Below are 24,804 nucleotides of genomic sequence, written 5' to 3' on the forward strand. Positions count from 1 at the left end.
CGGAGAATGAGAACCAAGCACGGATTCCGGAGGAACGAATGGATGTGAAATGAACATCGAAAATTTACATTAGCGAGATATCGAAATATTTGTACAATTGCATACCAAAGAACACTTTTTGCTTCCTAGTAAAAGGTTGATTTCAAATGGTCAAAGAGTTTTTCGACTGATGTCTCCTGGATCTTGTATTTTGCAGCTTGAATCCTAGGTTCGACGCTAGCGGCCGCCCTGTTGGATTACAGTCCGCTGCCCCTCAACGCCACTCTTTGCATTTGTAAACATTCAAGACTGTTTCTCCGGGTTGAAGATTTTCTTCCTTCCCACAACGTCCAAATTCTCGCACAATGGCACCATCTCTCGAAGCTCCAGAATCAGTTCAAGATGTTCTGTCCAATCCTCTCAAAAGCGCCCCGAAACTCGTCGCACCGGAACCAGAGCACTGTCCTGGCCCTGAGTCCGAAACCGCAGGAAAAGCAGACTCTTGTGCTGGATGCCCCAACCAAGCTATCTGCGCATCTGCGCCAAAGGGACCCGATCCGGACATTCCAGCTATCACGGCACGATTATCAGGCGTCAAGCATAAGGTTTTGATCCTTTCGGGGAAAGGTGGAGTCGGCAAATCTACATTCACGACTCTACTCGCACACGCATTCGCGACCAATCCCGAAAACACAGTAGGCATAATGGACACGGACATTTGTGGACCGAGCATACCAAAGATGATGGGCGTGGAAGAGGAGACGATACATGTCAGTGGCGCAGGTTGGAGTCCCGTATGGGTGATGGAGAATCTGGGGGTAATGAGTGTACAATTCATGCTCCCAAACCGGAACGATGCTGTCATTTGGAGGGGACCAAAAAAGAACGGCCTGATAAAGCAATTTCTTAAGGACGTCGAATGGGGAGAAATGGATTTCCTACTTGTAGACACGCCGCCCGGCACGAGTGACGAGCATCTCAGTGTCAACTCCTTTTTGAAGGAGAGTGGAGTGGATGGAGCCGTCGTGGTCACCACCCCGCAAGAGGTTGCCTTACTGGATGTCAGAAAAGAGATCGATTTTTGCAGGAAAGCTGGGATCAAAGTCCTCGGAATCGTGGAGAACATGTCTGGATTTGTCTGCCCGAAATGCACGCATCAAAGTCAAATATTCCAAGCCACGACGGGTGGTGGGAGAGCGTTAGCAAAGGAGATGAAAATTCCCTTCCTGGGTGCTGTACCCCTCGACCCGAGAATCGGTATGGCTTGCGATTATGGTGAGAGTTTCTTCGACGCCTGGCCCGATAGTCCTGCTTGTACGGCTTTGAGAGAGGTCGTGAAAAGAGTGGGCGAGGAGATGGGTCTGAAGCCAGAGACTCTTCTGCCAGAAGATTGAGAATCGAGGCTTTGGCTTCGAATCGGTTTCATCAATGAAGGTACAGGAAGCAGCACTAAAGCCCCATTCGACCGGGGTGATTGGCCCTTAGATTTCAGGATTGAGGGAGGACGAATTGAAGACTGGAGAGCAGGCGGAGTCGCAGAATCATGAGAGGGAGAAGCGCACATCCTTGGGTATAGGGTGTTGCCTTGTAAGGCTTTGCATCCCACAGATTGAGCTCAGGTATTGAGACGAATCATCAAGCAATTTATGGTTAGCATATCTTCCCATACCATGTTTTCAAGACTTGTTGCCATTGACCCAAGTTGGGTTTAGCATCTGGCCCAATCTAGCTTCTGTGCTTTATCTTTCGTTTGCAAAACCTGCAAACTTCTAAATTAAAGATCCAAGTTCTTCTCAGGAGTCAGAAATGTCATGGAATTCGGGTAGCTGGAGTGTTATAAGCTTTGAGTAGGCCTAGGTGCAATCAATCGCGAAACAATTTCCCTATTTTTTTGGCCGAGCTCGGAATTTCACTCATCAAATATCAATCCAGAGGTTGTAAACTTGATCCATGAAGGATCCATGAAGTCTCGAATTGTCCTCACCAGTACACTTATCCACAGACTCTCAAGGTTAAAACTTTGCTCGTTAAATCTTTAGCGTCTCCAACCCCAACAGCCAAAGATCGTCACTTCCTTCCTTACTGGGATAACTAATTCGGATGCGTATTCTTCTTCACTAATCTTCAAACTTTACCTTCGCCTTCAAGCTCACTTCCCTGTAAGACCAAAGGCAACGCTAGCTTGGTCTGATACTGGACTTATCTCACTTCACGCTACAAACCACTTCGTTCGTCGTCTCTCTTCTTTTCCCCAACCCAACCTACTTCCTTCAACCTTATTCCTCGGACCAATCCTTTGTCACTTCCAGCACCTGGTAAAATCATCAGCCAATCCACTCCACACGAACTTGATTTGCGCTTTGGGGAGCTACCATCAAGCTGTCTCCCTTTCATCACTCTACCCTCTTGGCACAGGAACCATCGTCACCTTCACTACTCTTGCCCCGCCTTGATCCAGCAAAGAAAACAAGAGCACTTTACTTCGGTCAAGACTTCTCCACCTTCAACTTAAACTCTTTCGTTCAGCAATATTTTTGTCTGGCACCATTATCCCCTCACCCAATCCCCTCACCCATCCACATCCACATAGGAGCTGCTTCATTCTCAAGCACCGTCTTCTCTTCAACTACAACTATCTTCGCTCAGATGCTCACCTCCCTGCAGACGACAACCATCTCTGACTTCTTCTCAGCTCTAGCAAGCCTTGGATCTTCGCTTGGTCCTTTTGACTGAAGTGAGTTCATCACGCACAGAGTAGCCACATCGTCAGCAGAGTTATCTTTACGTTGTTCTCGGCAAACCAAGCCGTCTGACTGAAGGTCAGAAACATCTTCTCTGGGTTTCACAGAGGACAAGCATCATCATCAAAGTCTACCTCTCATCTTCGGGGCCAGTCGACTACGGATCAACACTTCACTTGAACTGTTCTGCTTGAGGATTCCGAAGCTTCAACACAGCAATTCGCTCTTGGCAAAATCGAAAAGCTTGCTCATACAAGTTGCAGCACTACGCCCGAAAATCTCACTCCTGTCAAGAGAGAGTTCCCCAGAGCTAGAGCCTTGGCCGAATCCAATTCGCAATGCCCCGAAAAGACCGTGATCATGATCGACGGTAAGTTTCCTTAACTCCGTACGCGCTTCCTTTTTAATTTCGTCAACAGCCACTACAAATGGCTCCATGCCGGTCTCGTTGTTGACGTTCTAGGTCTCGTTCGCGACATCTGGTTCGCGTTCAAGAAAAACAAAAAGGACGGGTATAAAATAATCTATGCCTCTGACAACAAAGGAACTCGGTGGGGAAACTTTGGCGCTGGCGAGTTGAAGCGAGATATGATAACATGGGACGAAAACCATGAGAACAAATGGTCCCATCTTCGCACAGGTCATGGAACTTGGATATATGGCAGAAAGATGGCAGGGAAGAAACTCATCCGAGACACCCTCCTCGAAATGTACCTTGATCGAAATGTCCATGATCTCCATCCAAATGGCATACCAGATCGCACCATAGGCCCGCCACTGACTGCCATTTTCTTCGAAAATTGTTTAGCTGGACCGATGCCAATTCGCCCCAGAAGCGTTCGGGAGCCTACTCTGGCGAAGGATGAATGCTACCCGAAGACAAGGATCCCACTATCAATTGCTGGCATTGATGTTCACGCTTGGAAGACCGTCAATCCGCGAAACCCATGTGCTAAGCAAGTCGTTATTGACTTCTTGACAACCAAGATGTCGAACTGGCGTCTCGCTCTCGACGCCGAGAGACAGCTGAAGAATATCGAGAGCGCATTTTTCGAATTAGGATGGAGAATCAATCGGGGTGCATTGAGGAAGGCCAATGAAGACATGAGAAACGGTGCCGCGAATGCTTTCGGAAGTGCGGCTTGGAGAAGACACCCGCCGTTCAGGGCTGACCCGTTCAAGGGGCATGACATCGAGCAGTTGATGAAAGAGATGAAAGACGATGCTGGTGGAGACAAGAGCAGCGATGACAGCAGTGACAGTGATAGCGACAGCGATAGTGACAGCGGGAGCGAGCCAGACGACGGTGAGCTTTTTGTTCGTCCAGAGCGTCCTTCATCCCCTGCTGAGGCTGGTCCAAGCACGTTCAAACGTCAGCCAAGTATAGGTCTGGATGAAGGCCTGTTGCAGAGATTCCGTGACGAGGATGAGGAAGAGGCAGTGGCTCGAGGAACAACAGGACTAGCAAGATCCGTCGTGAGCAGAGATCCCCACTCCATCAAGGATACTACTGACGAGCTCGTAGGACAGCGATGAGGAAAATGACGGGTATGAATACTTGCCAAGAGATTCGCCTAATAAGGGCAAAGGAAAGGCTTTACCGAAGTCCAACGGTGACACTGGAAATAACAAAGATTCGGGCGATTCCCACCAGAAAGGCAAGAGCATGGAGACAATGAAGCGACCAATTGTTATCGAGGACACTGGCTCCGAGGATCCCGTAGTTGTCGAAAGTCCTTCCAAAAAAGTGAAGACCAGTCCAAGCCCAGAGGTTGTCATCGTGATCGACGACGACGAGGATTACTCGGAGATCGAGATTGATGAAGCAAGAAGCTGCCCTCGAGCCGAGAAGGATGAGATCATCGAGATTGTCATGATCAAGGATGCAAGTACCTCTTTCTGCATAACCCACGAGCTCTGCTAATATGGAAGTAGGACGAGGAAGATGAGAAGAAGTGAGAAGTGCGACAAGGTATGTATTTGTTTTCCGCTGATGTTTGCTTTCTGCCAATGATTGCACTTCAGACTTTTCCTTTTCAGCTGATAATACTGAGCATTTACTAATACACCAAGTAGAAGCATAGGTTATTCAGAGGATGGTCTTGTCTATCGTTGGGCAAAAAGCGTTGATTTCAAATAAGGGGTGGACTTTCAACAGCTCTGGGGACATATTCAGCTTCGGATTGTCTACAGACCCAGGCGTTTATTATTTTCAATTTCCAAAAGAAGCATCGACATTTCAATAATTAGAATAAAAAACTCGTTGATTTGACAGCTCGACTTCAATGGGAAAAAGACCTTTAATATCAGGCAATTACTTAAAGTTGATGACGAGAAAGTGTTCCATTTTCGATTTCTACATATCACCGCCAGTACCACCTCTCCACGAAAGTGATTATCACATATAACAACTGATTATAATCCGCCACTAGGAACCCAAAAGAATCATCTTTACCCCAGCTTGTCTGAAGTGTAGTTGTACGATCAACCTCGTCTTGCTCTTACGCAAAACACTCATTGGCCGTACGACTCTCGAGTTGAGATAGGTGCCTACCTTGGTCAAGGATAAATTTGCTTTGCAAGTTATCTTATGATGTCTGACATGCTCTGGTGGAAGACACAGAATATTGGCAGGAGGGGAGAAGTCCAAGTCGAGGTTCCTTTCTGCTAAATTGATGTTTGCACAAATCCTCAGAGTGGCATTTAAGCTTGCCCCCTATTCCCCGCACTCGCTAAATTTCGCCAAAGCCCCCTACCAGAAGATCACGCCAGACGATTTCAAAGCGAGATTACAGCGAGATGCTCTACCGAACGTGCTCTTCAATTGATTTATTCTCGTGAACCGCTGTCATGATCAAGCCTTAAATCTTCTAGATCTGGTCGAAGGCAATATATGAGGAGTGTTGGGCGGAGAGGGTTACAAAGTGTGTAGGTGGTTACTTGCGCCGTTTTTCTTTGGATATCCATTGCATTTGACGCACATATTCACCTCAAGTTTTCCAATTGTGAATACGGTGTGCCCCTAGAGGAGAAGGAGAAGGTTAGCTCTGACGAGAAAATATCGAATCATTGATGAGTTTGAATGAGCCGATGCACATTACCTGCCACTGAGAATCTGAAGGGAATATGCTGGTTGATTCTGATCCGGGAGTCGCAGTGCATTTGTATTTTGGGCTATTTTGTCATTTTAAGGTTGCAAGGGACGATCCGATGGGATCTGGAAGTCAAATCTCGTCTGATCACACATGAAAGTGCATTAAGTGGTGCAGGGGTTCATAAAGCTTCTGGAGTTAGACAATTGGTGAATCAAGTTGCTGATTAGATAAGATCAAGCTCTTTCCAGATTGAGACTAGGTCGGTTCAAGCGGAGCAGACCCCTCCATTTTGAATGTGCAGCCCGGCGATCGAGACTGAGACGAGGCTGCAACGTAAGAGACCACAAAAGCAGACTCTTCGTGATCAACACCACAGCAAGAGCTGTGTATTAACGGTGTTATGGTAAAACTTCAGCCGATTTCCTTGACACCAACAAGCTGACACACACCATAGGCTTCCGAATCCAGACTCTACGTCTTCAGCCAAGAGAGTAAAGACCACTTGCGAAAATTCCGTCTCGGAACGTCGAGGGCTAGTACGCCGAATGCCGTGATCTGTATGTCCGTCTCACTACACCTTACTGCCATTTGATGCTGGTTCGCGCCTGTGGACGAAGTGGGCTGATGCGGGGTAGATCTGATCGACAAGAATACTCTGGAAATCAAGCAGGATGAAGAGAAGACCGTCTACAAGAGTTTGGAGGAGATAGGGGATGACTTGCCAGACCATTCGCCAAGATTTGTCCTGCTGAGTTATCCATTGACACTGGTAAGTCTAAATTCGAAGACAGAGGTCGGGGCCACTGCTGACAGGTATTGGTAGCCTTCCGGACGACTATCAGTACCGTACGTCCTGCTTTATTATCTACCGGTGACCTGCAATGCAGAGCTGAGGATGGTATACGCTGGTGCCAAGGAGCTGATGAGGAATACGGCGGAGGTGGGAAAGGTAATCGAGATTGATTCTGCAGAAGACTTGGAAGAATTGCCATCGAAGCTTGGTGCGGCATAATTGAAAAGGGTATTTACAAGTGGCCGAGGACCCAGAAAATCAATAAAATCGTTGAATACATCTAGACTGACTAGAGCGCTTCTTCGCCTTCGTGGATGGACGACGTCTCTTTTCTTCTTGCTAATGGAAAAACTACAGATAAATGCTCGCCTTGTTCGTATCAGATCTCTCTTTCATCTTGATACTCCGTACTATTCTTCATGCAAAATGTCTCGGTATTTATAATCTTGGTCGACCACCGTTGTTTCTCCATAAAGAAATTCAAGTATGTTATGAGAGCTGCCGTTGAGCCCACCTACGCAGACCTTCTGCGCGAGGTTGTGGCGGTATAGTTAATTGTTTAAGAACGTCACCAGAGCGGTGAAAGTGACACGAGTGCTTATAATATCACTCAGTAAATTATTCATTTTGAGATATGGATTGGAAAGAAGGCAGCTGTGGTGACCATTTTCAAATGGAGAAAGGCCGGTTGCATGCTCTCGAGCGCTGTTAAATGCCATCCACGAGACCTAGTAAGCTTGGCCACGGCACAATGAAGGGTACGAAAAGTCACTCTGAGAATTGATGTGCGTTTCTACTAATGAACAGTACAAGCAAAAAGTACGCAAGTCAATTTATAGAGATCCAAACTAAATAACCAAAATCACAAATCGCAAATACTTTTCCACATCCACAAAGTCTCCCGATAATCATCCTCCTCCATTCATTTTGACAATCTGATCTTTTCCTCCGCCCCAAAGATATCTTAGTATAGGCATTAATCCCTGCAGCTCCCTTTTGACGCTGCAGTACATTGATGCTGCATTGGTGCAAGCCGTTGAGCTCCGTCAACTCAAAAGTCATCAGTAGATGACGTTGAATCTCCATCCGACTTTCAGCACTCTGGCAGTGATGAGACAGATGCCAGCAGCAACATAAGACAAGCCAGCGAAGATGATCAAGCCATAGTATTCCCCATTGCAGAGTTCTAGAATCTGCCCTGCAATAGGAAGTCCAGTCAATGTCCCAAAAGCGACAAACATCCAACAGGTGGCAAAGTAGCGTCCATAATTCTCGGTTTTGCACATTTGGCCGATGCAAACAGGACTAAGACTTAGATTGCTGCCACTGACGAAACCAAAGATCGCAGCAAATACAACAATCATGGCAGTGGAGTTCCCGGCGGGAAGCCACAGTGCAAAGCAAGACAGCACGCACATTGCAATGCTGAGGATCAATGTATTCACTCTTCCCATCATGTCCGCTACCAAGCCAGCGAAGAAGCGTCCGAAAACCGAGCCAGCATTGAGTATGGCGATGATTTGAAAGCCAAATGCAGAACTGTGGCCGTGAGACGTTGCATATGCAGTAATATACGTAAGAGGTACAAAAATTCCCCATTCCATGAGGAAAATGCCCAACGTTATTGCAGCAAAGGGCAAGTCTTTGAAGACAGCAAGATCAGGTGACACACTTCTCAAGCTGGTCATCGGCTTGCGAGGTAGTCGACTTTTCACCAACAGATTCATGACCACTAAGAGGAATAAGAGGATAAAACCTAGGATCCGGGTCGCCCAAGGGAAGCCAACAGCTGGGAAGAGTTTCTGAAGCATAAGTGGAAATATGATGCCTCCAATTGACCCCGCGGTCATAGCAACACCGGTAGCATTGCCTCGCTTGGCGAGAAACCAGTGTCCAATAGACGCAATGCAAGGGGTGTTGATGAGACATCCGCCAATTCCATTAAGCACACTGTACACCATGATGAAGTGCCAATATTCTGCAAGCAAGTTAGTTGTGGAGAAAGTAGTAGTATGAGAGCCACTTACGAGTGCATAGCCCAAGAAGGAACATCGAAGCCAGTAAGAACACGGACCCGATCATCATAGGATACTGAGGACCATAAGCGTCGAAGATCGGTCCAATTGGCGCACCGCAGAAGAATGTCAGAAACAGGGCCAATCCAAAGATCCATCCAATCTGACTAGCACTTTTGTCTTGAAGCTGGTGAGTGCTGAAGTATTCCAACAGAATTGCTGTGCTGTTGATAATGCCGAAGACGGAGAAGGAGCCACAGAATGCTCCAAGCACCACGAGCCATGCTCGAAGACCGCCTTCAGGAAAGTCATCCTTCTCCTCATAGGGCGTTATGGTGGATTTGTCCGAGTCGGATACATTGTTTTGAGCTAAGATGCCCTTTTCGACGATATCTGTGGTATCTGCATTCCCGACTGCTGATTGCCCACCAGTCGTGGCAGTTGTAGCATTTACTTGTGCTCTGTCGAGATTGGGCGTGCGAGAAGTGTCCCTAATAACTGGAACATTGTGTTGTAAGTGGATTTTGTTCGACCAGCCTGCCTCTGGTTGATTGGTTCTCTCTCTGCTCATAGGCCACACCAAAATAGGTCAAATGGTTGTCAGCAATGCGTTTGCTCGCAATGGAGGAGACGAAATGGAAGTTTATATGAAGAAGAAAAGGAAAACAAGGAAGAAAAAGAAGTGAAAGTGGGGGGGAAAGAATAAAGAAAATCTACTAACGGCGGGCTCCGCCAGCCGCTTGGGGAAGAAAACCGAGCTCACTTACCCGATGACATAAAAAATAATAGTAATGGAATATGCAAGGAGTGCAGGTGAACTGCAGAAATTATTGATCGGCTCTCTCAATTTGGGCTGAGCCGGCCGATATGGATTTTCCAAGCACACAATTCCACTTCCGTCTGGAGAACATGAACTGTGTGGAGAACCCTGCTTAGCGTACTAGGAATGAGACATTCAAGAATGGGATTTTGGTTATGTCGCAATTTGTACTGGTTGATGAGAACTCAGCGAGAAGAATGTGAGATCTTATATCTTCTCTAAATGGTATAGAGACATCTCCATCGATTGATATATCGGAAATTGAATTCCTTGATCGACAGTAATTGAGCCGACCGATGGTCGACTTCAGGTCTCGAACAGAATATACTCCATTGACATCTTGTGAAGAGCGCAAGCTTTCAGGAAGCGAAACAGACAACAGGGAAGTCTCAGAAACATTCTCATGCGTAAAGTGTTGTGTTGAGTTTCTAGACAACACAGGAGGCAATGTTCGACGATAGGCGTTCGCTCTGAGTCTCGAGAGTGCAATAAAAACTCAAAGGCACATTCCCCTCGAGACTGAAGCATGTCCGACGAACGAGGATATATGATGATGTCGCAGCCAATTCAGATTGGTGGGCATCATGGTGCGTTCAACTCTGATTGAATAGTATTGGTACCGTGAGACATCGCCCACCAGACGAGGAATCGGATGAGGCTGACTGCCTTGTGCCGTCAACGGCGGAGAAGAACAAGGTGAGGTGAGGTGAGGTGACTCAATATTTCGGCTTTTAGTATTTCACAGTGGAGAAGAAGAAGCAGGTTAGACACGCAATACTTCTGCTTCGAGTATTTATTGTCAGCACCTTACTTCCACCTCCGCTCCCAGACACGCCAATCCACGCCCGCCAAGCCATCGGATTTAAACCGCCTTGACCCCGCCGCACAGACCACACTGCAGAGTCCCGCTTTTGGCGCATCCCGAGCCGATAGAGATCACTTGAGTTTGTGTGTTTGCCTCCTCCTTTGTCCCTTTGTCTCTCTTATGTCCGAAACCCAGAGATCTCCATTTCTTGTATCAACAAAACATAATTGCCTGCTGCATACTGTCGGTGGTTGCTCGTATCCGGGCCCGAAGCACCATTGAGATCCATTTGGTCTCCACCACCGTCTCGTTTTCTTTCCGAGCCCTTCTTGTCTGCCAATCATCAAAGACAATCGGATGTAGGTGTGACCTCACAGGCAGAATGCCTAAACGCCGAAAGAAACATCATTAACATCGGGAATACTCCTGAGCTTCACCGCGCCCGATTTGCTTCTAGCGAAGCATCTGCCTTTCTGGCAAACTTTAACGCCTACGAGCCTAGAATTCTGGGCCCTGGCTGGCTTGTGCTATTGCACCGTGTGAGGAGGGGTCCATGGATTTCCGTCCATCATGAGATCATGGCATGGTATAAATATCGCAGCTCCCCTCGAGGAATTCCTCCTTTCTCATCATTCGAACATCGTACAGTTCCTTTACACCAAGTTCTGTAGCCCAATACTTCATACTCCTTACTCCTAGCAATTCCACTCGATCATCATGCCGTTCCCACCAGTGCCCCCGCAACCAAAGTCCGCTCTGGGTCATTATAGAATGCTGGCACCAACAGCTTCGGTTCGTGTCAGTCCATTATGCTTAGGAGCAATGAATTTTGGCGACAAATGGTTAGTCTGGCCCCTCACTCTTTTAAGAACAATCCTCGAATGATCGCCACTCTGAGGTCATGTGATGAGACATCGTGCTATATGCCTGGTTCTGCAAATAAGAGCTTTCGTTACATCTTCCTCACGTTGTCCAATCTATTCTCAACTCAAAACTATGTGCAATATCTTTCAGTATTTAGAGCAGACAAGGAATCAGCCATTATCAAATGTGGTACTAACAATGGTGAAGGACCGAATTCATGGGCGAATGTGACAAGAAGACAACTTTCGAGATCCTCGATTACTTCTACGAACAGGGTGGCAACTACTTGGATACTGCCAACAACTACCAGGACGAGCAATCCGAACAATGGGTCGGAGAGTGGATGAAAGAACGTGGAAACAGGGACCAAATGGTTATCGCTACCAAGTTCACAACAGCTTACCGAACTGCCCACAGCTCAAAGGAGATCATTATCAGTACGTCAAATTCTACCTCTGTTTTGTGTTTATCCTGGGAGTCGCTCTTGAAAAGATCATGTGTTTCAGGTCATCGCATGAGGCCCTGGCTCTCAGATCTCTGTCGAAAGTCTATGCTGATTTGTTAATAGATACGACTGGCAATGGGACCAAATCTCTTCATCATTCGCTCGAGAGCAGTCTGAAAAAATTGCAGACGAGTTACATAGACCTGGTATTTTTTTCTTCACCTCTACAGAGAAATTGATAGAACTAACAATTTAGCTTTACGTGCATTGGTGGGATTTCACATGCAGTATTCCCGAGCTCATGCAGTCTCTCAACACTATGGTTCAACAAGGCAAAGTCCTATATCTCGGCATCTCTGACACACCTGCATACATCGTCTCTAAAGCTAATGAATACGCCCGTCAGAACGGCCTGAGACAATTTTCTGTGTATCAGGGTCGATGGAGCGCTGAGAATCGAGACTTCGAGCGCGAGATCATCCACATGGCAAAGGAGGAAGGCATGGGATTGTGCCCATGGGGCGCACTCGGGGGAGGAAACTTCAAAACTGATGAGCAACGAAGGAGCCAAGAAGGGCGAAAGATGGGCGAAGCTTCTGAGGCAGCAATTCAAATCAGCAAAGTGCTTGAGAAGATTGCCACTGCGAAGAAGACCCAACTCACCAGTGTGGCCCTCGCTTATGTCATGAAGAAGACACCTTATGTCTTCCCTATTGTCGGAGGCAGAAAGATTGAGCACCTGAAGGGAAACATTGAGGGATTGAAGGTTGACTTGAGTGACGCGGATATGGAGGCGATCGAGGGAGCGTATCCTTTTGACATCGGTTTCCCGATGAACTTCCTTGGCGGTCCGAAGGGAGTGCATAGTCCTAATGATATCTGGCTTATGGCAATGGCTGGATCTCAACAGCACGTTGCCTGGCAGCAGCCCATCGGCCCAGCTAAGAATTAGACAATGTACGAGGGAGAGGAATGTAGTCTCATATCAAAGGAATTTAACACGCGTCAAGTGTAATTGCCACATACCTACCAGCAATAACAAAGTATTTAGCATTCTCGTTTGCTTGGCAAAGGAGCATCTGCGGTAGTTGTCGTTCCTCACAAACGCACACTCGCAATATGAGAATTTGTCAAAGGGTCTTTCCTATTAGCATTCTAATAATGGGAATACCTTCATGGTTTACGCTTCCGAGGTTCTTAACCTGGAACGCAGTGCCGCCAGGATGGAATCCCATCAACAGACTGCCACCTTGTGGCCCCGACGGACCGTCTCCTCGTCCAGCTGCGATGAGCTCGTCGAATGAAGCGCTGCCATTGTTGAGTTCTGAAGTTGCTGCTACGATGGATGAGCCATCACCGTCCGCACTCGCAAACGCCTTCAGTTCGATGAATTTATCACCGGTTCCTAGTAGCGTTGCTGTTGCTACCCCTAAGACTCCATCACTTGCGCAGGAGGCTGTGGCAGCAACCTCGATACTGGCGGAGTCTGCGCTTCCTATCAATCCAGCCTCTTCGCAGATCTTGCCAGCTGCTTCTTCGGAGATCCCGCAAGTGGTACCAGCTGCTTCTTCAGGAGTCGAAGCATTCAACGTTCCAGTTTCCTCGCAGATTGAAGATGTTTTGCAGCCGTCCACGATTGGCGAATCTATCAGTCCCCTCGCCACACCACAAGTCCCAGACGCTCCGCCAACCACTTCGAATCCTCCTGTGATCGTTAACCTACCAGGTTCGGCATCAGTTGCGGAGATTCTACCGTCAGCCTTAGCGCAAAGTGAGAATCTGAGTCCTCCAGCGTCATCATTAGTCCAGGATTTCATGCCATCCGCTTCCAACTCTCCAAACTCGTTACCAGCTCAGACAATCGAGGCAGCTAGACCGACAGAAGCAATTGTTTCCAGCTCTCCAGAATCTTCGGTAATGATACCGATACCACAAGCACAAGCCGGTGACTTGGCTGCAACAATTGTGGGCAATTTCTCCACACCTGCAACAACATTGGAAGATACTTCAGAGACAACCTCGCAGGATCCGTCAAAAGAGACTCTCGCTCGAGTCTCCCCTCTATATCAGAACCAAACGATTCATTCGTCCAATGCAACAATGCCATCAAATGGCACGGGTCACAATAGCACAATAACAGCAACTACGAAGAGCTCGAGCATACCGAATAGTGGAAGCACTGATACCTCCACATCTCAAGTAAGAGTCTTGACTTAATCTCAAAGTGGGCGAGAACTGATTTTGACAGTAAAGTGCACCGCGCCTAAATCTCAACAATGCTGTACTCCGACAGAAACGATACCAGGAGCACTGACTCCCGCCCATGGTTATTCCTGTAAGCCTGCAATGTTTACCGGACCAACTTGCCAGGGGATCAGCCTCTGTTGTGATAAACCATCGATCGATAGTTGCGAGGGAAAAGACAAAGAAAATGTATTGCCCCCAGTGATGTTCGGTGGGACGAACTGAGTGGGAGTTAAAGTATGAAGTTATGCTTGGCTTTGGCGTTTGGGACATCTTGGAATACGAAGAATGCAATTGCTTGCCGATATCAGAAAACTTAGAAATAGAAACACCTCCATGCTTTTGACCACAGTCAGTCATTCGACCTGCGATCAGATCTATTGAACCCTGACGCTCTGCGAATACTAAACCTTAAACAAGTTGAAGTACGGTAGTGCCGCAAACAAAATTCAGAATCAATATGTGAGGCGTTGACTGGAGATAGGGCTGATAAACAATGCCTTGCGCTTGTCCTAAGCAGCTCCAGGGGCTGACATGAGATAGATTCTCGGAGATAACCCACTTAGTGGAGCCGTGAATGTTTTGCTCCTTTGTTCCATGGTACTTTTCAGTCCCAATTTTGAGGTTTGCTTTGGCATTCTTCCGAGACCACCGACCAACCTTTTCTTTTTCCCTTCTTACGATTCTCGATTATCGCGAAAATAACCGAGGAGGATATTTTGCTAGTGTTTTTCTAGGGAGCGTGTCGGATAAAGACACACCTGCTCGCTTCAACTCAGGGGTATTTAGTGCGTTTCAGCTACAGAGGCGTCGTTGGGTGACCACAAGGCTGTGAGAAAGCGCTGGCTGGCTGGCTGGCTGTGACGCATTATTCAAGGAAAGCAAGCCCCATTGGAACCGCCGTTCGCAGTTCACTTCATCCAGACCATGGGAAGTCAACATTGCCTCTGTAACGACCTCTGTCGCCGGCCTACACTTCGGCGAAGACGAACCTCAACATCATTTCGACCTCACCTTCGAGCTTAGCATTGTGTGACCACCTACTTTCTTACCATTGTGACATTCACCGCTTGCATCTGCCAGGATACAAAAGCTCCGATCGAGTCCTCGTCTTCGTGCGACAAAACAATTCGACAATCTTGCAACCTCATCTACGTACAAAGAAACAACACCGTCACAATGGACTTTGTCTATAAGGTTCGAGACTCGGTCGTCGGGTACCTGTCCCCAACTGCCAAGCGCCGTCGAACAACTGGGCCATTAACTCCAACGAAGGATGAAGAGCCTACGTTCCATGAACCTACTTCAGAACCTCAAGGCAGCAAGGCGCAAGCTGTTGTAATCACAAGAACCAGCAAGAAGATTATCCGCAACCCGCTCAAGCGCGCATACGAAGAGGATGAGGAGACGATCGTTACTATCAAGCCAGAAGATTCAGTTTCTCAGATTGGACCTGTAGAGGAAAATGACAACGACGAGATTGAAGAGGAAGAGGAAGGAACCGAGGAAGGAATCGAGGAAGGAGAAGAAGAAGAAGAAGAGGAGGAGGAGGATGATGAAGCGGGAGATGAGAACAGCGAAGCCGGTGATGCCGACGAAGGTGCTGAGTCTGTGGATGCCAGTAGCATTGAGGAGGAAGTAGAGGTTGACGACGACGAGAACTCTGCTGCTTCTGCCTCCGACGAGGGCGATATCATTGACGAGGAGGAAGAAGAAGAAGTGGAGGAGGACGAGGTCGAAATATCAGCCAAGGAGGCTGCGGCTGCCGAAGCTCGCGTCAAGGAATACCTTGCCAGACAAGCTGAATTGGCCTTACGAAGAGAAGATATCGAAAAAGCTAAGGCTGCAGGACACTGGCACCCGGACGCTATTATCTTATTTGAAAGACTCTCCCTTAGAAGTTTCGAAGAGGTTCTCCCCTCCGATTATCAGATCGATTTTCCAACCCTTCCCGAAGACATTTTCGCACCTTCTGGTATCGATACCTTTGTCAACCATAATTGTCGCCCCGCGCATACCGGTGTCAGAGCCTTGCAAAGCCTCTTAAGAGTTGGTGTCCGTGCTAGAGAAAAGTTGGAGGCTACTGGAGTTGCTGAGCAGGTGATTGCTAAAACAATCAAAGATTACATCAAATGGTCTGAAAGAGATGGGGGTTTCGAGAGACTACGCTTCCTACCCGTCCTCGTGGTCGTTGCTGCTAAGCCTAAGCAGTCGACTGAGACACTTAGTGCAGCAATCGAAGCCCAAATGAAATTCTTGGCAGAGCAACATCGCGAGTATCTGGAACTTCCAGCAGAACATGTCAATGAGCTTGGTGAGGTTGAGAAGTACAGAAGGCAGCCACCGCTCTTGTATGGATTGATTATTGCACGAACAATGGTCATTTTTGTCACGATGGACTCTGCTGATCCCGAATCAAAGGTTCAACATTTGACTCACTTCGACTTCAATGACAAACCGATGGATGTCTGGAATGGGTTTGCTATTGCATATGTGGTCATCATGGCGAGGAATTATATCATGTCGTTCAAGGATGAGTTCGAGGAGGAACCTGAGGAAAGCGATCCAGATCTTTGAGCACTTCCAAGAACTGTATTTTCGAAATACTAATTTGGCCATCAAGAATGATTGTCATGCGTTCTTATTTGACGATCAATTTTGGAGCTTGGCGTTTGGGAGGCTCCATTACCGCATGGCGTTCTCGTTTGTCGATGGATGGAATACCCCTTGGTTGCAGCAATCAGCGCGACCGAGCACATGCTCTTCAGCTTGTATTTTCTGATACCCGTCTACATATGTTCTCAATACAACCTTTTCAATCATACATGTCCGATCTTACAGACTTTATGTGAGCGTCTCCCTTGTACTATTCCAATACTCAAACGCCTCCCAATGCAATACCTGTAGACTATCTTTCGCAGCAACCCATATTTTGACGTACCGATCCTCCTAGAGAATTTGTGCTTTAATCTCTTTTCCCTTGATCAATCCTCCATAGCACTCTTCTCCATGGCTTGAACAGCACTGTCTAATTCTCTTATCCTCTGTCCCACTCTGCTCTTGATCTCCTCTCCATCCGCTCCACGCAGAGCCTCCTCATACATGCTCTTCAACTTATCCAATTCTTCTCTCGCAGCAGCTCGGTCGTCAGCTGCATACACAGATTTCTTCTCCGTTTCCTCAGCGGCGATCTCGAATTCGTCTCTCGCGGTCGCATATTGTTCTTGAATGTCTTCGATTAGGGAATCAGCTGAGGATTTGGTAGAGTATTGTCTTCTAGCTACGTGTTTAGAGAAGGTCCCAGTGCGGAGTGAAGATTGTAATTGTGGCCGAAGAGTTGTTTGTTTTGGGAGGTACGATGAAGCCCGTAATGAAGAGAATGTACTGCGGCGGATACATCGAGCTCCTCGAGTTGCTGATAATCGTAGAGTGTTCATCTCAGCTATCGTGAATGGAGAAGCTTGTGGTGTTGATGCTCCAGGGACTTTTCTTGAGGTCGATGACGAGCAAGGATGAAGTGGTTGGTGGAGCTTCGCTTCAAAACTTCCGGCACAGCCTTGTGCTGCCGTCCCTTGCAAGCTTCTGGAGCTTCAGATGCGTGTCCGAAACCGCGTCAGCTCTTTTTCTCTTGCAAGAATCTTTGGATCCTTCTCACACCTGTAAATCTGTCGATTAGAGAGGGCAATAAGTGGGCAGGATGGCGAAAGAACCCAACAAAGATCGACCAATGCAGGCTGATTATCTGCGACAAGTAAAGGATCTTGCTATGGGCGAGCATCCATTGTCTAGATATGTACCTCCTCTATTGTTGCTGGCAGATGCATTATTGACCAGTGCCGTAATCTTCAAAGTCTCTTGTGGGGTTACACGTCGCATAACACAGTCAAGTAGCTAATGCGTTCGCAGATACCGAGATTGATTGGAAAGCTTACATGGAGCAAGTTGAGCAGTATATTGCTGGCGAAAGAGACTATACCAAAATCAAAGGAGGAACTGGACCACTTGTTTATCCAGCGGCACATGTGATCATTTATTGGCTATTATACCATATTACAGACAAAGGGACGAATATTCTGCTGGCGCAGAGACTCTTTGGAGTCTTGTATTTGGGTACAATTTCGATTGTCATGGCATGCTATAAGAGAGCTCATGTATGTATTCTTGTGAAGGAAGATTTGCATCCAGCTAATGTATATCTAGGCACCCCATTACATTCTTCCTATGCTCATATTGTCCAAACGATTACACAGCATATTCGTCCTTCGACTGTTTAACGACTGCTTCGCAGTTTTCTTCCTATGGGTAGCTATCTACATCTTTCAACGCCGAATATGGACACTTGGAAGTATGGCATATAGCTGGGGATTGGGAATTAAGATGTCGCTGTTACTCGCACTTCCAGCAATTGGTATTGTGCTGTTTCTGGCAAGAGGTGTTCAGGCCAGTATCAAACAAGCCTGGCTTATGCTGCAATTGCAGATAGTTATCGCTTTTCCTTTCTTGCCAACCAATGGCTTGGGATATCTAAGCAGGGCTTTTGAGTTCTCGAGACAATTTCTATTCAAATGGACAGTCAATTGGCGCTTCGTCGGCGAAGAGACATTCTTGAGCAGAGAATTCTCGCTCACACTGCTGGTAGGGCATGTCAGCGCCTTGGCTTTATTCGCGACGACAAGATGGCTGAGGCCATCTGAAAAGCATCTCACAGAATTGATTGGGAACGCGATGAAGTTCCAAGAACCTTGTGGGAGGATGCAGCATGCTATATCCAGTCGAGTCTCTCCCAACTACATATTGACAACCATCCTTACATCCAACGCGATTGGTATGCTCTTCGCCCGCTCTCTTCACTACCAATTTTACGCATACATTGCACTCGCCACCCCATTTCTCCTCTGGCGGAGCGGTATGCACCCGGTCCTGCAGTATGCCATCTGGGGTGTGCAGGAGTGGGCCTGGAATGTGTATCCAAGCACAGATTTGAGTTCTATGGTTGTTGTTGGCGTCCTTTTTGTGACGGTTGCGAGTGTGTGGTGGGGTACTCGGAAAGACTTTGTGAATCCGAAGGGCGAGGAGCAGCAAGTAAGAAGCTGACTTGAGATATCATTTGTTCTGGACATGTTTGTTATTCGTCTTCCGAATCAGAGGGAGGCATCTTCCCGATGGTTGACTCCTCATCGTCCGAGTCTTCAGGATACACGGAGGTCTTCAAGAACTCTTTCGGCCTAAAGTCACACAGGATCAGTGAAGAATCTTGGTAGGACGACAGTCTTGTTCACCAATAAAGCTCTTTTCTCCACAGGTGTTCGTCACGAACGACATTCAAGATCTCGCCATCGATTTTGTTTTGCCTAACCTCGGCCTCCTTGGTGTCAACCAGTACGTAGCCTCCACGCTTGATCCAGATCGTATTTCGAAATCGAGACGGAAGCTCGACGAGAATGATCTTCTGATTTGGTAATGAGCAGGAATATAAGCTATTGCCTTCAGCTTTGATAACACGGGCAAGCGATTGCGTAGCCGTTAATGCGGATGGCGGGGTAGAAGTTTCTTCTGCAGCCGCAAAGATATTCCTCTTTGGCCGACCCATGTCGCTTTAATTAGCTCCAATGGCACAGTCAGCGTGATCTAAGGGTCAAAGTCTAGGGCGTGGCGGAACCAGAAGCAAGTCTGTGTTTGTGTCTGGATGGGAAGATATGCGGATGTTACTTTCGAGGGGAATTTTTGATCGAATGCGGGTCAGATGCGGGACCCAGGAAAAAGGTTCCTCCGCTCCATGGCAGGTTGGCCGAGCCAATGACTCGAGGTATCCGTGTCTTTGCTATCAGTTCGTCGTATTGGATTTTTCAGCAAAACCATGCCACTCGCGCGAAGACACGCACGCACGCAAGAGGGGTTCTTTTTCTATCAACCAATTCAATGGCTAGAACACGCACACCCGCACAGCTCGAGGCCGATACCTTTCTGCAGGGTCTTTATCGGGCCCTAAAACTTCTCAGCATTGGTGGGTCTTTGATGTGACCGCAGTTGGACCGCCTGGTGGTAGCTCCTCAACTATGTTTTGAAAAGTGCTCTTTTCACGTCTCACTCCCACTCTTCGTGCATCTTCTTGTTTGAGTTGAACTTTCATCCCTGTTTATTTCACCACTATATGTCTAGGAAAGGATATAATTCAATTTCTTTACATTCTTATTGCAGCCCACGATGGCAAGCCACGCATTTGGTGCTTTCATCGACGTCGAGACGTCCTCACTTAGTGATCAACGCCACACGATCCCGATTGCTCCTCAGAAAGCTCTTCCCCGTGTTTACCATTCTGTTCATTCTATCCCAGACCCGGTCGAGCTCGACAACTTACAATGGGGTACGAAACTGAATACTCCTACTGGTTCTGGCGCTGTTAGTCCTTCTGGACATCAAACCCCTCGGGTGCCTATGGATCTCGAGAGTAGACCTACAACTCCTAAGAATGAGCAAGATGGCGCCGATGCCTTGCAGAGCTTTTCATATCCTCCAATGAATCGGTTCAGAATGCTTTCCGTGTGCTTAATGAACTTTGGAAATGGACTCAATGACTCTGCACCCGGCGCTTTAATTCCTTACATTGAGAAGTACGATTTCAACTCATCCCATGACCAGAATATGCTAATAAATCAGGCACTACTCGATCGGATATGCCGTTGTCTCTCTAATTTTCGTTACGAACGCGATAGGCTTTATTTCTGCGGCATTCATCGTTGACGCTCTCCGTGCGCAACTTGGGAGAGCCAAAACCCTAATGATGGCTCAGTCTTTGATGACCTGCGGATTTGTGCTGATAGTTTGCACGCCGCCTTTTCCAGTTGTTGTCGTTTCGTTCTTTTTTCTTGGTTTAGGCATGGCTATCAACTTAGCCATGGGAAACACGTTTGCTGTTAACCTTCATAACGGGACAAAGATGCTTGGTGCAATGCATGGCTCCTATGGTGTGGGCGGAACTATTGGTCCATGTGAGTAGCTGTTGTGTCCTGAAGTTCTGCAAGAATCTTTTTTCTAATATTGCTGATATCTGATCTGGACTATCTGAGAGAGGATTAGAGGACTTTGCCCGATGGAACCACGGCCATGGGATAGAATTCTGCTGACATCCACGCTAGTGATAGCCACTGCCATGGCGTCCACTGGAGGACTTTTATGGAGCCGATACTACCTACTAGCCTTATCCGTAACGCTTTTCAACCTCGTATTTGCTGGATGGTCTTTCTGGCATTTTGAGAAAGAGTCTGGCGGATCCCTACTCACTTCTATAGAGAGAGTAGCATCGCAGACACAAAACATTCAAGCACCGAAGAGCCGAGTAAAGGAACAGATGGCGAGTATGCTTACTGCGTTCAAGTCCAAGATCGTCATTCTTGGAGCTTTATTCATCTTTGCATACCAAGGAGCTGAAGTTTCTATTTCTGGCTGGGTCATCTCTTTCCTCATCGCATCTCGGCATGGCAATCCATCTGCTGTGGGATATGTCACTTCCGGATTTTGGGGCGGCATTACTCTTGGACGATTTTTACTCTCTCATCCAGCCCACAAGATTGGAGAGAAGCTCTTTGTTTATTGTATTATCGCTGGAGCTGCAGCTTTCCAGTTACTCGTTTGGCTTGTTCCAAACATCATTGGAGACGCAGTAGCTGTCGCTATAGTCGGACTGCTGCTAGGCCCTGTCTATCCTTGTGCCACAACTGTGTTTTCGAGGATGATTGCTAGGAAGGATCAAGTCAGTGGTTTGAGTGTCATTAGTGCGTTTGGGTCTTCTGGTGGTGCTGTCGCTCCATTCACGACCGGTATCTTGGCTCAAGCTGCTGGCACTTTCGTACTACATCCAATCGCCATTGGACTTTTCACCGTCATGATGGTATGTTGGTTCATCTTACCAACCCCGAGAAAGAGGACTGAATAATATCCACTGGGGATGTTTGTTACGAAAAAGACTCGAAGAAAAGACTCAAAGCATAGCATTGGGACGGGTCAGATTGACACCTCTGTTGGAGAACTTGGGCTTGGAGCCTATGGTTAGAGGAAGTGCTGTGGCGTTTGATCGCGAAAATACAGACGGTGGGACATGGCTGAACGGCGTTGTGGTATTTATAATGGTGTTGGAGATCCACCGACACAAGGACTTGATTCTGCATGTTGCACACGTATCTTTTATATTATAGTATTATGAATATACTGTAGCCTTTCGGAGTCAGCATTGTGGCATAGCCAATGCTACAAATCCGCTTTCTAAAAAAAAATTTAACTAACCTCGATATAATCTCATTGACACAGAACAGGGGCTCCAAGGCCTTCAGTCTCTTATTATTCTGCATGTGATATTGAGTGGCAAGTGCTCGAGCATAATGGCATGAGCCGCAAAAATGTACAAACTCCGAGAGCGGATCTTACGAGACAGACCATTTGATACGAGTAACGAAATACCTACCTACCCTACTTAGGTAGCCTTCCCCAGACCCGGACGAGCAGGGGTTGCTTACCGAGGCTTGTTCGGTCCTCCTCCAAAGCCTTAACAAGCCGCCCTCTTGTCACGAGTCGCGAAACGACTTCTGGTGCATCCCTTGGACCTCCATCCTCTACCTTTGATATCTTTGTAATATCTTCCTCTTTTTCTCTTTCTTAAGACTTATTAGAAGACACCAATATGGCGTCAATTGCCAAAGCGCTGCGTCCCGCTGTACGAGGGGCAGCATCAACAGCCCGACCAGTCCTCAGACCCGTCAGACCAACGAGAATATACCAACAGTAATTGCAATTCTCTACCAAATTTCGTCTGTACTCACAAAATCCACAGTGTTAGACCTCTGTCTGCGACAGCACGACGACGAAATGCCCCAATCGACATCACCGACATTCCCCCCACGCCCATCTCTCACATGTCAGAAACAGAAGCTATGATGGCGGATTCAGTCTCAAAGTTCGCAAACGACATTATTGCCCCTAAAGTCCGTGAGATGGACGAGAACGAATCTATGGATCCTACGGTCGTGGAACAACTGTTTGAACAGGGACTGATGGGCGTCGAGATTCCGGAAGAATACGGTGGCGCCGGAATGAACTTCACAGCTGCTATTGTTGGAATTGAAGAACTGGCCAGAGTCGATCCCAGTGTCAGCGTTATGGTGGATGTGCACAATACCTTGGTCAACACCGCGGTCATAAAATGGGGAAGCACAGAGCTCAAGAAAAAGTGGTTGCCCAAGCTGGCTACGAATACTGTTGGATCCTTCTGTCTTTCAGAGCCAATATCAGGATCTGATGCCTTTGCTCTTGCCACCAAGGCGGTGAAGACGGATTCCGGATACAAGATAAGTGGCAGCAAGATGTGGATCACGAACTCTATGGAGGCTGAATTCTTCATTGTCTTCGCAAATCTTGATCCTAGCAAGGGCTACAAAGGCATTACAGCATTCATCGTTGAGAAGGGGATGAAGGGCTTCTCGATCGCCAAGAAGGAGAAGAAGCTTGGCATTAAAGCAAGCAGTACATGCGTGCTCAACTTTGACGATGTTGAGATTCCAAAGGAGAACCTGCTAGGTGTAGAAGGGCAGGGTTACAAATATGCTATCGGTTTATTGAATGAAGGCCGAATTGGGATTGCTGCTCAGATGACTGGACTTGCTCTTGGAGCTTTCGAGAACGCTGCCAAGTGAGTGTTGCCTGATGCAATCTGTTATAGTTGCTAACAGACATTAGGTATGTGTGGAACGACCGAAAGCAATTTGGACAATTAGTTGGCGATTTCCAAAGTATGCAGCACCAGATCGCACAATCATACACGGAGATTGCTGCGGCAAGAGCCTTAGTCTTCAATGCTGCGAGGAAGAAGGAAGCTGGCGAGGACTTTGTCCAGGACGCCGCAATGGCTAAGCTATATGCCTCACAAGTCGCTCAGAGAGTGAGCGGCTTGGCTATCGAGTGGATGGGAGGTATGGGATTTGTTCGGGAAGGGATTGCAGAGAAGATGTGGAGAGATAGTAAAATTGGAGCTATCTATGAAGGAACGAGCAATATCCAGTTGCAGACAATTGCAAGGTTGCTGAAAAGCAAGTATTCGACCTCCTAGAAGAGACTAGAAGAGAAGTTCGATAATAAAAATTGCAAACAAAAGCGGATAGCATTTTGCTATTCCTCGAGATTCCTGAACATAACTTACTTTTCTTGGATCGCGCGAGTAGAATGCAAGGTACCTAATAAGTACTGTAAGTAATCAGCCATTTCGACAATCACATGGGTCGAGAGTCGCAAAAGTCACATATCTAGTGCACCAGCCCACATATGCAGAATGCTAGTTATTGATCGTCCTCTAGGACTCTGATGGTGACACAGAGCATTGTGAAGGACTTTCCACCACGACCAAGGCTCTGCATGAGATGATCGCAGAGCAGCGAATCTGCCTTGCTGTTCGTGTTTACGAACCAGCTTTTATATGTACAGAAGTCGCAGATCAGCATAATACGAGATGGTATGATGGCGCGTGAAAGATAAGGAACATTGCTTCGATCATATACCTAGGTAGTAAATTATTACGATGTGCTGCTCCAGAAACACACCCCTGTAGATGACGATGGCTGCTTTGTTGTGGGAGAGAGGTGAGGTGAGAGGTGAGAGGTGAGCACAGACTGGCGTTGCAGTCGGAAAGGAGGGCGTGCATTGAGGGGCTGTTGGGCTGCTGGGCTGTCGAGACAAGATCCATATCACACTCGAATACCGTACCGTACCGGACTGCAGCCGCATATGTGGAATCACGCACATCACAACAAGTTTCTGAGCCCAACCTAAGGATTATTGCTTCGCGACCTGAAGCCCAGCTTGAAGTTTCGTTCTGTTCTTTTCACGCCACTTCGCGTCGGAATCCAAATCTTCCTTTCCTCCATCCTCCTCCATCCTACGGACATTTGACATTTGTCACCTCGCCCTCCCATGTTCACGTTCTTCTCACATACGCGGAAGAGTCACACTCGCAGAGCATC

At 47.4% G+C, this 24,804-nt stretch overlaps 13 protein-coding genes across 13 annotated transcripts; 10 read left to right on the forward strand and 3 right to left on the reverse strand.

Moving 5' to 3' along the window:
• Positions 1-344: 344 nt before the first annotated feature.
• LY89DRAFT_669667 (P-loop containing nucleoside triphosphate hydrolase protein) lies at positions 345-1,373 on the forward strand (the record flags this gene model as incomplete). Its single annotated transcript, XM_018213117.1, has 1 exon — positions 345-1,373. One exon carries the CDS (start codon positions 345-347, stop codon positions 1,371-1,373), a length of 1,029 nt encoding a protein of 342 aa, XP_018070476.1.
• Positions 1,374-3,773: 2,400 nt separating this feature from the next.
• LY89DRAFT_685167 (uncharacterized protein) lies at positions 3,774-4,880 on the forward strand. Its single transcript, XM_018215030.1, has 4 exons — positions 3,774-4,196; positions 4,246-4,605; positions 4,656-4,692; positions 4,797-4,880. Exons 1-3 carry the CDS (start codon positions 3,933-3,935, stop codon positions 4,677-4,679), a joined length of 648 nt encoding a protein of 215 aa, XP_018070477.1. The 5' UTR covers positions 3,774-3,932; the 3' UTR covers positions 4,680-4,692; positions 4,797-4,880.
• Positions 4,881-6,215: 1,335 nt separating this feature from the next.
• On the forward strand, positions 6,216-6,827 carry LY89DRAFT_697409 (glia maturation factor beta; the record flags this gene model as incomplete). The annotated part of the gene is made up of 4 exons (XM_018216897.1): positions 6,216-6,218; positions 6,270-6,372; positions 6,451-6,584; positions 6,639-6,827. 4 exons carry the CDS (start codon positions 6,216-6,218, stop codon positions 6,825-6,827), a joined length of 429 nt encoding a protein of 142 aa, XP_018070478.1.
• An 842-nt stretch (positions 6,828-7,669) lies between these two features.
• Positions 7,670-9,194, reverse strand: LY89DRAFT_586847 (MFS general substrate transporter; the record flags this gene model as incomplete). The annotated part of the gene is made up of 2 exons (XM_018209392.1): positions 7,670-8,586; positions 8,636-9,194. 2 exons carry the CDS (start codon positions 9,192-9,194, stop codon positions 7,670-7,672), a joined length of 1,476 nt encoding a protein of 491 aa, XP_018070479.1.
• A 1,771-nt stretch (positions 9,195-10,965) lies between these two features.
• Positions 10,966-12,509, forward strand: LY89DRAFT_697411 (Aldo/keto reductase; the record flags this gene model as incomplete). The annotated part of the gene is made up of 4 exons (XM_018216898.1): positions 10,966-11,090; positions 11,320-11,549; positions 11,681-11,763; positions 11,814-12,509. The coding sequence occupies 4 exons, from the start codon at positions 10,966-10,968 to the stop codon at positions 12,507-12,509; spliced, it is 1,134 nt and encodes a 377-aa protein (XP_018070480.1).
• An 84-nt stretch (positions 12,510-12,593) lies between these two features.
• On the forward strand, positions 12,594-13,927 carry LY89DRAFT_75320 (uncharacterized protein). The gene is made up of 2 exons (XM_018221265.1): positions 12,594-13,756; positions 13,806-13,927. Exons 1-2 carry the CDS (start codon positions 12,677-12,679, stop codon positions 13,806-13,808), a joined length of 1,083 nt encoding a protein of 360 aa, XP_018070481.1. The 5' UTR covers positions 12,594-12,676; the 3' UTR covers positions 13,809-13,927.
• A 1,473-nt stretch (positions 13,928-15,400) lies between these two features.
• LY89DRAFT_553130 (uncharacterized protein) lies at positions 15,401-16,357 on the forward strand (the record flags this gene model as incomplete). Its single annotated transcript, XM_018208326.1, has 1 exon — positions 15,401-16,357. A coding segment is annotated over one exon (957 nt), but the record flags the coding sequence as incomplete, so codon positions are not given.
• Positions 16,331-16,719, forward strand: LY89DRAFT_75342 (uncharacterized protein). Its single transcript, XM_018221276.1, has one exon. The coding sequence runs from the start codon at positions 16,426-16,428 to the stop codon at positions 16,651-16,653; it is 228 nt and encodes a 75-aa protein (XP_018070483.1). The 5' UTR covers positions 16,331-16,425; the 3' UTR covers positions 16,654-16,719.
• Positions 16,444-17,302, reverse strand: LY89DRAFT_685170 (uncharacterized protein). The gene has a single exon (XM_018215031.1). It carries the CDS (start codon positions 17,236-17,238, stop codon positions 16,786-16,788), a length of 453 nt encoding a protein of 150 aa, XP_018070484.1. The 5' UTR covers positions 17,239-17,302; the 3' UTR covers positions 16,444-16,785.
• Positions 17,303-17,498: 196 nt separating this feature from the next.
• LY89DRAFT_734249 (glycosyltransferase family 58 protein) lies at positions 17,499-18,895 on the forward strand (the record flags this gene model as incomplete). The annotated part of the gene is made up of 3 exons (XM_018219896.1): positions 17,499-17,658; positions 17,708-17,952; positions 18,002-18,895. The coding sequence occupies 3 exons, from the start codon at positions 17,499-17,501 to the stop codon at positions 18,893-18,895; spliced, it is 1,299 nt and encodes a 432-aa protein (XP_018070485.1).
• Positions 18,896-18,913: 18 nt separating this feature from the next.
• On the reverse strand, positions 18,914-19,494 carry LY89DRAFT_75410 (nucleic acid-binding protein). The gene is made up of 2 exons (XM_018221306.1): positions 19,081-19,494; positions 18,914-19,026 (listed from the first exon to the last, which is right to left on the reverse strand). The coding sequence occupies exons 1-2, from the start codon at positions 19,389-19,391 to the stop codon at positions 18,927-18,929; spliced, it is 411 nt and encodes a 136-aa protein (XP_018070486.1). The 5' UTR covers positions 19,392-19,494; the 3' UTR covers positions 18,914-18,926.
• Positions 19,495-20,005: 511 nt separating this feature from the next.
• LY89DRAFT_697414 (MFS general substrate transporter) lies at positions 20,006-21,734 on the forward strand (the record flags this gene model as incomplete). The annotated part of the gene is made up of 3 exons (XM_018216899.1): positions 20,006-20,412; positions 20,459-20,790; positions 20,938-21,734. The coding sequence occupies 3 exons, from the start codon at positions 20,006-20,008 to the stop codon at positions 21,732-21,734; spliced, it is 1,536 nt and encodes a 511-aa protein (XP_018070487.1).
• Positions 21,735-22,625: 891 nt separating this feature from the next.
• LY89DRAFT_685177 (acyl-CoA dehydrogenase NM domain-like protein) lies at positions 22,626-24,034 on the forward strand. Its single transcript, XM_018215032.1, has 2 exons — positions 22,626-23,480; positions 23,528-24,034. The coding sequence occupies exons 1-2, from the start codon at positions 22,729-22,731 to the stop codon at positions 23,895-23,897; spliced, it is 1,122 nt and encodes a 373-aa protein (XP_018070488.1). The 5' UTR covers positions 22,626-22,728; the 3' UTR covers positions 23,898-24,034.
• The last annotated feature ends 770 nt before the right edge of the window (positions 24,035-24,804 follow it).

The sequence above is a fragment of the Mollisia scopiformis genome, assembly GCF_001500285.1.
Source record: "Mollisia scopiformis unplaced genomic scaffold LY89scaffold_13, whole genome shotgun sequence".
Lineage (NCBI taxonomy): Eukaryota > Fungi > Ascomycota > Leotiomycetes > Helotiales > Mollisiaceae > Mollisia > Mollisia scopiformis.